Source organism: Podarcis melisellensis (assembly GCF_964234715.1).
Source record: "Podarcis melisellensis genome assembly, chromosome: 16".
Taxonomy (NCBI): domain Eukaryota; kingdom Metazoa; phylum Chordata; class Lepidosauria; order Squamata; family Lacertidae; genus Podarcis; species Podarcis melisellensis.
The window spans coordinates 6,131,450-6,142,833 of NC_138533.1; the positions used below are offsets into that span (position 1 = coordinate 6,131,450).

Genomic DNA, 11,384 nt, shown 5'->3' on the forward strand with positions numbered 1-11,384 from the left:
AAAGGACAGCTGGACATATAAAGGGCCCCATTACCTTCAGTAGCTTAAGGCCTCATCAAACCTAAATCTGGCCCTGGCTTGAGCTCCTAATTTGCATGAAGATAGTCCCTACTTGTAACTGAAGCATCTCCAGGTGGGACTGGGAATGCCCCGTCTGAAACTCTGGAGAGCTGCTATCAGGCATTGTAGGCAACACTGAGCTTGATGTTCTAGTGGCCTGACTCTGTATAAGGCAGATTCCGATGTTCCTAGAACAGTCAGAGTAAAGGATAGATAGGAAGACAATACATTCAATCAATAGAATTGAAAGGGACCCAGACAGATGTATCCTCATTACCAAGTAACAATTGTCTGTTTATGCTCATGAGGAGCTTTGCTGGATGTTGTGACTACTGATCTGGGGTCTCCTCTCCCCTGAGCATTTAGCATGTTCCTCCAAACCTGGAAAGAAGTTCCTCAGTCTTCTTCCAGCTGCTGGAGTGTCATTGGCCAATTGCTTCTGGCTTCTGGGATGTTCCAACTTCAACATCAACAGGTGAGGTTCAACATGACCCAATAAGCCTGTGGCTTCCTGGCACCTCAGCACAGAGTGCCTGAGTGGAACATCCAAATCCAAGAACAGTTTGACCTAAAGCTGGATGAATCATTTTTTCCAAACATGGCAAGTCCGCAGGAACATTCCATTCCTGATCCCAACATGCCTCCTGCTGCCAAATAATCTCTCTCTCTCTCTCTCTCTCTCTCTCTCTCTCTCTCTCTCTCTCTCTCTCTCTCTCTCACACACACACACACACACACACACACACAAACACCTTGACTGGTGGAGGTTGTTCCTTCTTTTTGGCCACTAGAGGGAGAAGGAGACAATGAAACTTGGAGAACAGTTCCAACATAAAAGAGTGGCACACCATACTACTCTATGTCTCTTGGAAATAAATCGCTCCATCACAGTTAACATAGTTTATTATTCTTTCGTTTATTCATTCAATCATTAAATTCGTATAACGCTTTTCATCTGAAGAACACAGGGCAGTTCCCATCATCTAATGGCCCAATGACACAAAAAGACCTCTGCTGGGTCAAGCCAAGGGTCTATCTAGTCCTGTATTCTATACCCTCCAACATTCCTCAGATGAAAATAGGGACATTTCTCCCTCCCCCCTAATTGACTCTCCTCAACTCACCATTTTCTTCTGTGTGCCCCCCCCCCGACAGAGCATTTCCTGTCAGAAGAAGTGCCGACACTGCTTCACAAACAGGACATAGGACACATGCCCTCCACAATTCTGAGGAAAACCACTAAATCCCAATTTTATTATATTTTATTCCAGGTATAGGCAAACTCCGGCCCTCCAGGTGTTTTGGAACTACAATTCCCATCATCCCTAGCTAACAGGACCAGTTTGAAAGCACATAAAATGGTGAGCACCCTCTAAAAACCCTTTAAACACCCTCTCTGCAGCTCTCTCTTCCATCCATAACAAAAATACTGTATCCAAAAATATTCACAACCAGAATTGAAACTCTGGGGTTGGCAGGAGGCTGGAGGATGTGCAGGATAGCAGCTGCTGCTGTACCACCCCATACATCAGCTGCTAGGCGGGGAGGCGAAGCAGCCTAAACAAAGCCCCGCTGCACCTCAGGTCTCTTTGGGGCTTCCTTTGCCCTCACTGACACACTCTTCGGGCTCTGCAGAGGGTCTCCTCATGAACCACAAGGACTCTCCAGCTCGCTTCCACAATTTCTGGGTTTGAATTCAATTATTTAGTTATTATTTTATTATTTCCTGGTGCCACATGAATACACTGAGCGTGCTGCCTTTTCCTTCCCCCTGTGCTGTCTCCTAGGTTGCTGGGATTTCCCATAGCCTAGCTCTTTGCTCTTTCCCTTTCCTTTTACCTCTCCTCTATCATGCATTCCTTCCTCTATGATTGGAACGTGCTGGCTTTGATCTTCCAGCTGGTTGAGCATGTGTGGGTTTTTCCATTGGACCCGCCCTGCCCAGACTCTTCTGATCAACTCATCTCTAGAGCATGAGCAGAGCATAAGAGAAGAACTTAAAGTAGTCTGCTGGATTAGGCCAATGACTCATCTAGTCCAGCATCCTGTTCTCACAGTTCCCCAGATCCCTCAAGAAGGAACCCTCAAGAAGGACTCCAGCACATCTGTGGTCCCTGAAGCTGAAGTATTACTGCTGGCTAAGTATTACATGGCAAATGCAGAAGTATTACTGCTGGCTAAGCTAGGTGAGAGTAGCTAGGGGTGTTCTAACCCTCTGCGAGTTAGGGACTTATCCTGCATGCAAAGACAGGCTCCAGCAGATGGACTGAAGGAGACCTATAGTGGGTCCAGTGGTCAAGAAGGCTGTTTCTGCATGTTCTGTAGAGCGAAGTGAGGGGGAGGTGGAACTGGTCAATGTGGCAAGGTAGCCCATCTAGGAGAAGGAAAACTCTCATCCTGAACCTCCACTGCCTTCTGGGATATCTTCAGGAGAAGAAAAGGCTAAGGAGTAAAACCTATATAAATCCAGATTGGAGTCCCTTAGATGATAGGATATGCCTCCTTCTAGCAGCCAAGCTGGTGCCAAACATAAGTCTCTGCTTTCCTTTGGACCACATCAGTGAGGCAGACAGGGGAGTTTTGTCATCTGAGCAGCCTGAGACCTCAATATGCACTGCCCTGGCTTGCGAGCCAGGGAGGTCGCTTTGGTGCTGCTAGCACAGCGGATTAACTTCACCCAGGAGGCGCACTCTCAAGACACATGGAGGCCAACTGCCCCTTAGTGTGGAGGTACAGCACAGTCATCATGGCTGGCAACTATTGGTAGCTCTCTCCTCCACAAATTTTTTCCATGAATTTTAAAGCCATCCAGGCTCTTGGCCATCTTTGCCTTCTGTTCCAGATTTTAACTATGCTGCCTTGAATCTTCCAACATTCATCTTTATTGAATGTCCATGAGTCCTAGTGCTGGGGGGAGAGGGACTTTTTTCTAACTGCTGCACCAGCCAGTTGCTCCTGGCAGTGATTTTCTTACTGCATTGTGGGAGGTTGTATTTTTTTAAAAAAACTTATGGTTGGGATAATGTTTGGACTTCCTTAGAAGGAGGTGGTGCACAAATTTAATGAAGCTGAACTTAAAAGAGGCATGTGCCAAACGGATTATGACAGTGGAATTCAGGTGGCAAAAAGAAAACATCATAGATGTGTTGATTTTGAGATAAGCTTTATTCTCTCCCATGCATTAAGGGAGATTGAAGCAAGGAAATCGGCAGAAGTGGGTGGATGAGGAAACACCCATCCACCACAAACACACACACACACACATTCATAAATTACATTGAAGAATGAGCCACACATTGAACATTAAATGCTATTGAAGAATGAAAGTGCAAAGCAACATGCAGAAGTGTCCTGGGTTTAACATGCCGTTGACAGGATGCTGATGCGAGGCAGCAAATTTAGCTTTTCTTGGGTTGCTTGGCAAATGCTGCATTTTACTTGATGCTTGGCAATGGGCAGACCTGCTTTGTTTGCCCAATGCATGGTGGGACGACAATGGGGCACTTGGTCTGTGAGGATCCACCACCAGATCCGCCGCTGCTGCAACAGACAGCTCCGCCACTGCCGCTGCTGCAGCACACAGCTCCGCCACTGCCACTGCTGCAGCAGACAGCTCCGCCACTGCCACCACCACTACTTCCACCAGGTACGACAATGGTTTTCCCACTGCTGCCACATCCTCCACTGGATCCTCCTCCAATCACCTTAACCCCACCTGAGCTTCCACCACCGGATGAGCTACAACAAACGGCGCCACCGCTGCCACTGCCGCCGGACGAGCTGCAACATACTGCACCACCACTGCCGCCGCTAGCTCCACAGCAAACCCCTCCAGATCCTCCACCAACAACTATGGGGATCTTTTGCTGGCCACCTCCATATCCACCTCCATATCCACCACCCATTCCACCTCCAACACAACACCCAGAAGACTGGCCACTGCCGCCAGATGATCCACAGCACACTGCGCCACCGCTACTGGCTCCGCAGCAAACCCCTCCAGATCCTCCGCCAACAACCATTGGGATCTTTTGCTGGCCACCTCCATATCCACCTCCGCTTGGTATAATGATGACTCCGCCGGACTGTCCACCATATCCTCCTCTGCCGCAGCCTCCGCCTCCGCCGCCACCTCCAGAGCAGCAGCAGCAGCCGCCCCCTGAACCGCCGCAGCAGCAACAGCTGCCCCCGCTTTGTTTTTGCTGGCTCATCTTTTGGCTTTCGTGTGGTGTGTTAGACCTGGAAAATGGACAAAGCATAGTTAATGCACACTGCTGGCTGCAATGCTTGTTTCTCAAAGCACCTCATTCTCATGGTGATCAACTTGTGTCCAGGCTGCAGCACCAGGGAGTACAGGGGGCAATTGGCAGTGTGTTGGATCACATGGTTGAATGTATGAATGTACACACACAAACACACCACCTTACTCCATATTTTCATCTGAGGAATGCTGAAGGGTAGGCCATTTGGGTAATGGTCACAAAGAGGACGCAGGTTGAACAAGGAGCCTGACCCAAGTGAAAACAGGAGGGGGGAGAAAGCCATTAGCTGAAACTCAACATGTGAAGAGACACTGCCCCCTACTGGGATTCAGCCAAGCAGCAGACCCCGCCACCTGCACTCGCGCTGTGCCTCAGCCGCAGCTCTGCCGCTATCCCTCTTGTTCCCCAACTAACCATAAAAGGCTGTTTATTTCCTAGTGTGCCCTTCTTTCCCAGGGCCATTTTTCAAGCAGACCACTTCCCCTCCCTCATTCATGGATTCCATGCCTCGCCCCAGAACCCAAATTATTTTCCCCACCTCTTCTCAGGTTACTTGGCAGTTCCCCCTACATGAAAGTCACTGTTGAAACAAAGGATTCTTACCATGAAGGATTCTTCCATTAGGTGATCCTGGCCCTGTGCTTTGAATTGGTGCAACCCAGTGGCCAATTGACCACCTCCGGAATCCCTAGTTTCAACTCTCTTGTTTTCTGTACTTTCTGTCTTGAATCTGTTCCCTCAGTGCTACCTGGTTGGCTGCCAGCTAGCAAGCCAAACCATATATCTGGTGTAGATATGGAGGACGGATAATATGAATGACATGACTCCCCTGCACCAGCTAAGCAGGTCTGGCCCTGCAAACAGGGCATGGATGTATAAGGCCTCTTCTGGGAATAATTCCTCAGTGAACCTTTGTCTGACAGATTTATCCCTTGATAATCATAAAGGATTAAGGTGCCTCTTGGAACAGGTTAGGATGTCTCTTGGAACAGGTAAGGATGCAATCTTTGGCTTAGCTGCAGCTATCATTCAAGCACTGCTGTTCGGGAGGACACACCAATTCATTTGCTGCGACCTCAGCTGCTCAGGTGCCATCACCCACCCCCAAATACAATCTTCTGCATGTTTGTGGATACAGTAGCTACACTGCATGCCTGCATTTCACCTCCAAACCTTAGCAGCAAATACATATACAGTGGTACCTCGGGTTACAGATGCTTCAGGTTACAGACTCCGCTAACCCAGAAATATTACCTCGGGTTAAGAACTTTGCTTCAGGATGAGAACAGAAATCATGCTCCAGCGGCATGGCAGCAGCAGGAGGCCCCATTAGCTAAAGTGGTGCTTCAGGTTAAGCACAGTTTCAGGTTAAGAACGGACCTCCGGAATGAATTAAGTTCTTAACCCGAGGTACCACTGTATCCAGAAACAAATCTGGGCTGCTTTGTGCCCTAGGCATGGAGCTGTATTGGCGCCCTTATGAAAAGAAAAAAACATGTTGTCATCATAAATGACTCTCAAATGGGACATTTAACAGAACAAGCCTAAAAATGACTACTCAAAGGCAAACCTCACAGAGTTCAATGGGGCTTACTCGCAGGAAACTGGGTACACAGGACTGCAGCCTAAACCTGGCAAGCCAGAGACAGAACTTCTGGCCATATTTCAACTGCCTCTTTGTTACCTTTGACAAGATGCCAGCGGAAAGGCACTAAATTTGAGATTCCACTCTTTTCTCAGAAGAACGTCCCACTTAAATCTACGGTCCCTTTCTCACTGGCAAACTTGCAACGGTGTGTGTGTGTACTGGAAATTGGCCGAAGCGGGAAAGTAACAAGGGAAAGCGACTCGGCTATGGTAAATTAAGAGGCTCTCCCGACATTTCTCAGCCAGGACATCAACTGAAAGGCTGCTCTCAAGGCAAGCAGGGAGAGTGGAGTGTGGGAAAAGCAGGCATTCTAGGATGTATGGCCCTGTAATGGAAAGCCACACTGCACAAGCTAACCACCAGCTTTGCCAGCCAACTGGGGAAGGGACTCCACAAGCTTCCTGCAATGGCCTGTGCAAGCAGCCAGATTCGTCCGCCGAAGCGCCAACGGAGGTGAAATTTTGCGCACCCACAGTCTGGGGCAACGTAGCCAACCACTAGGTATTTCCCTGCCTGGACTAGAGAACAAAAGAAGAACTCTCAACAGATTCTCCTGTTCCTCATTTAAATCTAGAAGGATGACCCTCTCCCTCTATTGATTTTAAGGAAATCTATAAAGTATCAAGAATCCAGATCCTACAAAATGCACCACGATCCTACAAAATGAATAGTATATTGGTTAAAGCTGCAGATGGTTCCGTGCATTAAAGAGAAGGAAGATTATCAAGGATCTAAGCCTTGAACTTACCTCGTTGGACAAATGTGGAAGAATGAAGGACACGCTGCAATGGATTCGAATGGTGAGCTTGCAGACCAGAGCTCCTCTTTATACCCATTTTCTGGCCGCTCCTATGGGAAGTGAGGCACCCCAGGAATGGTGAGTGACACAGCTAGAATCTCCCTTAACAACCGGCCTCATCAATCCCAAGATGTCTGACACGTCATAGGAGATCCATATCTCTCTTTTGTATCACTCGCTATTTTTATGGGACGTAAACAGCTTAATGAAGGTGCTACACCTAATGAGTAAGTTCCTGCTTTGTAGCGGTGCCTCACATATTTGTGGGGGCTCTTGATGGGTGACATATGCAAGGACTGGTTTTCTTTAGGAGAGAGTGTGGCTTCCGACAGGTTTAGGCAAATCAGGCAAATTAGGCAAATTACCAAGGTGATTTATTTTCCTCACCAGAACTCAGTTCCGGCACCTCTCAGGTGGGTGCCAATGCTATTCTAAGAGAATGAGGGTGGTATTTGTGGTGAGTTCCAGCACCTCTTTTTTATAGAAAAAAAAAGCACTGGTTGTTACAGTGGTACCTCCGCTTCAGGTTACATACGCTTCAGGGTACAGACTCCGCTAACCCAGAAATAGCGCTTCAGGTTAAGAAGTTTGCTTCAGGATGAGAACAGAAATCGGGCTTCGGCGGCGCGGCAGCAGCAGGAGGCCCCATTAGCTAAAGTGGTGCTTCAGGTTAAGAACAGTTTCAGGTTAAGAACGGACCTCCAGAACGAATTAAGTACTTAACCCGAGGTACCACTGCACTGCACTTATTTTTCCATAAGTTAAGAGACAGCAGTAGTGTGATATTTAGAATGTCGGACTAGGACCTGGGACACCAGGGTTCAAATCTTCACCCAACTCTGAAGCTCAGTAAATATGGCCTTGGGCCAATCACCACCTTGCAGCCTAGGCTACCTCACAGGGATGTTGAGGGGATGGAATGAGGAGGGTTAGGACCTTGTAGGCCACCTTGAGCTCCTCAGAGAAAAAGGAGAGATATAGATGTAACCAACTAATCAATCAAATCTCTTCCCTACCATTTCTATGCTAATCTGCATTAAGAAAGAAAAAAGAGCAAGTAGATTTGCTGTTAACCACGTTAGGTTGTACCCTATTAGATTTTGCTTAGATTAAACCTGTTGAAAACAGAGGGCATACATTTAGTCATTAATATTGCTTGGTATACTCTGAATACGACTAACACTGGATTCTCTGAAGCAAAGGATATGGTCACACATTTCACAGAGTGCAGGTGCCAGCTGTTTCTACACACGTACACCTGTTGTGTGAAAGAGTGTACACTTGTTAATTTGTATGGCTCAGCAACTGTGCACACAGATACATTGCTTGTGCACTAATTAAATGTTGCATATATGTGTGCAGACCAACTGTTTGTGTGCGTGGTTACACAGATTGTGTGGAGAAACCTAATATCCTCAAAAAGACATAGCAGGTCAAGCTACTTCTAATATAGTATGAATCTGAAGTGGGATAATAAGAAACAGACACGTACAATTTAACTGGGTATTATTAGAACTGTGCCAGTCACAGTTATGACGTGGAGCCTGATGGGGCCTCCAGTGGCCCCAGTCTCAACCAGGATGATCTGGGGCTGACCAGATCCAGATCCCAAAGCTGAACCAAACTGGGAGGGGGGGGTCTTACACAGTTTTAATTAGGGTTTGACTCCCTAATTAAGCATGTGAGGGTGGTGACACAGCCTGTTTCTTAGTCTCTGACTCTCCTGCTGTTTAACAGTCCTAAATCACTTCAGCTGGACATGATCTGACCCAGGCTGATTTGTGGTTTCCTCAACCTTCTCTGGCTGAATCTCAACTTGATCTAAACCGGTCCAATTCAGTTCGAGATCTGGGATCACAGCCACGCATTAATGCTTTTGAATAACAGTTGCTCGAAATCACAAGAGGGGAGAGTGCTGTTGCACTCATGTCAATCTTCCACAAAACAAAAGGGGGACGTGGTAAGAGGATAGGACATTGAGTTTTTGCTTACATAATTCACATTGTCATCGAAAATATATGTATTGTGCTCATTGCATGTCCTCCAAGCATATTTTCCAAAGATTAATGAGATACGTAGAAAGTTAATTTGGGATAATGGTCCACTTCCTTTTGATTTGAGAGAACGTAGCTGCCAATAACAGAAGGAGTTTATTCCAGAAATTGCTTTATATTTTATTAGTTTAGCCAGTGTGGTGTGGTGGTTGGAGTGTTGGAAATGGACCTGAGAGACCAGGATTTCAAGTCCCCACTCAGTCATCAAGCTCATCACTCGAAGGGTTGTTGTGATCATAAAATGGGGATGGGGAGAACTATATACAACCTTGAGCTCTTGGGAGGAGAAGTGGGATGTAAAAGCTATACATAAATAAATGGAATAAAAAATATCCCACAAAGCATATAAAAATGATTGGCAAATGCTTTCTTTTATGAATGGCCCAGATTGGGTAACTTTAGAGATGGCTTACTTAACCCTCCCTCTTTGGTCCTTTGTTGGACCTTCACAACTTTCAATTTTAGCAACTAGAGAGATTTGGCATATCTCAATAGCTACCATTTGAGCCACATGCTTACACTAAATTAATCCAGATTTGTAATTCTGGATTTGTAATCCAGAAAATGTAATCCAGATTTGAAGAGAGAGGCAGCCTTTATGTGGAAGAAATGGGCTGAATATGAGATGCCGACATTAGATCTGCTGTTTAGATGATTTTTTTTTTTGTCATTTCCTGATTTGCAGGAATGACTGGCAAGTGCAAAATATAAATACAGTGGTACCTTGGTTTAAGAACAGCTTAGTTTATGAACAACTTGGTTTAAGAACACTGCAAACTCGGAAGTAGATGTTTTGGTTTGTGAACTTTGCCTTGGAATAAGAACATGTTTCACTTCCTGTTGAGTGTGTTCCCTTTGTAAATTGAGTCCCCCGCTGCTATGGGAAAGCACGCCTTGGTTGAAGAATGGACTTCCGGAACGGAATAAGTTCATAAACCAAGGTACCACTGTATCTCCAATTACCAATGTTTGCTGGGGTTTATTTATGGACCATCTGCTTTGAGCACTTCACCACCTCCTACATTATGGAGGGAATTATTGGATCCTTATAGAAAGCTAAATCTACAGTTTTAAATGCTTTATGAGTCTTTTAAAGGTTTGTGTTCAGGAAAGAAAGGTGTGGAATAGGGAATGATAATGTGTCACACAGCCTAAACAATGGAAAGTTGCTTTGGAATCTAAAGAATATGAAATATTTCCTAAGACTTGAGACGGAGTTTGATGCAGCAAAATTTAACATTATCAGCATATTAGACTCAAAAATGTTTGTATAAAAATCCACTGTCCAAAACAGATAAATGTTGGGGGTATTGACTTGTTGAGGAATATGATGTTGGGCTTGTTCACTGATATATTCTTCTTTGTACTAATACTGTTGCCTAAATCAATTTTGTATTGGTGAAATCCATAGTGTTTGCAGGTGCTCATGTTCTTGTAAATGATATTCCTCTAGTAATGGCAGGACAACAAAAAGAAACAAAGAGATTTATACTTTGAGTATAAATTCCCTTCCCAGATCTACAATCCCAGAGTTTCCTGTGAAGAAAGAAGAATTGTTAAATCACTCTGGAATCTGTAGCTCTGGGAGGAGAACTGAGTCTCCTAACAATTCTTAGCACCATTAATAAACTACAGTTCCCGGGAATTGGCGGAAATGACCGGCAGAATCCGAGACCAGGGAGAAGAGTTGGTGGAAGAAGATTGGAAGAAATTTTAAGACTATCTACATAAACACTGCCAAATTAATGAATGTTAGAATGATGTTGGCATGAAGTTAAGTGGTTCTAGCAGCAATGTTATAAAGGAGTATGAAAAAATGGATTGTTAACAGATGAGAATGTAAAGATATAATACATCAAGGTAGAGGGATAAGATAAAAACAAGGAGGGAAAGGATTTGCTGATTTAACTAAATGAACTGGAATACAAAAAAGAGAGGTGTGAGGAGGTCAGGGAAACAAGTAAATGAAAGATAAGATACGAAAAGATTGATTTGATTTTAACTGTTTTTCATTTTTCTGTATTTTGTAATTTTTTCTTTTTCTGTTTTCCCCCTCTTCTTTTCTTATTTTGCAACTTTTTTGTAATCTTTCTTGAAACTTTAATGAATATCTTTTTTTAAAAAAATAAAAATAAACTACAGTTCCCTGAATTATTGGAGGGGAGAGCCATGACTGTCTAAAGTGATATCATGCTTCTTTAGACAAATGGTGTCAATGTGGTCTAAGTCTCAGAGGTGGTGGCTCTCAAATCTTTTGCAGATTTTGGGACGTGGGTGGCGCTGTGGGTTAAACCACAGAGCCTAGGACTTGCCGATCAGAAGGTCGCGATTTCTGCGACAGGGTAAGCTCCCATTGCTCGGTCCCTGCTCCTGCCAACCTAGCAGTTCGAAAGCACATCAAAGTGCAAGTAGATAAATAGGTACCACTTCGGCGGGAAGGTAAACGGCGTTTCCATGTACTGCTCTGGTTCGCCAGAAGTGGCTTAGTCATCTGGCCACATGACCTGGAAGCTGTATGCTTGCTCCCTCGGCCTGTAAAGCGAGATGAACGCCGCAACCCC

The 11,384-nt window shown here is 45.3% G+C and overlaps 1 protein-coding gene across 1 annotated transcript; it reads right to left on the minus strand.

The window, feature by feature from the left end:
• Window positions 1-3,206: 3,206 nt before the first annotated feature.
• Window positions 3,207-6,824, minus strand: LOC309358614 (uncharacterized protein). Its single transcript, XM_081891968.1, has 2 exons — window positions 6,719-6,824; window positions 3,207-4,299 (listed from the first exon to the last, which is right to left on the minus strand). The coding sequence occupies exon 2, from the start codon at window positions 4,269-4,271 to the stop codon at window positions 3,495-3,497; it is 777 nt and encodes a 258-aa protein (XP_081748094.1). The 5' UTR covers window positions 4,272-4,299; window positions 6,719-6,824; the 3' UTR covers window positions 3,207-3,494.
• Between the last annotated feature and the right edge of the window lie 4,560 nt (window positions 6,825-11,384).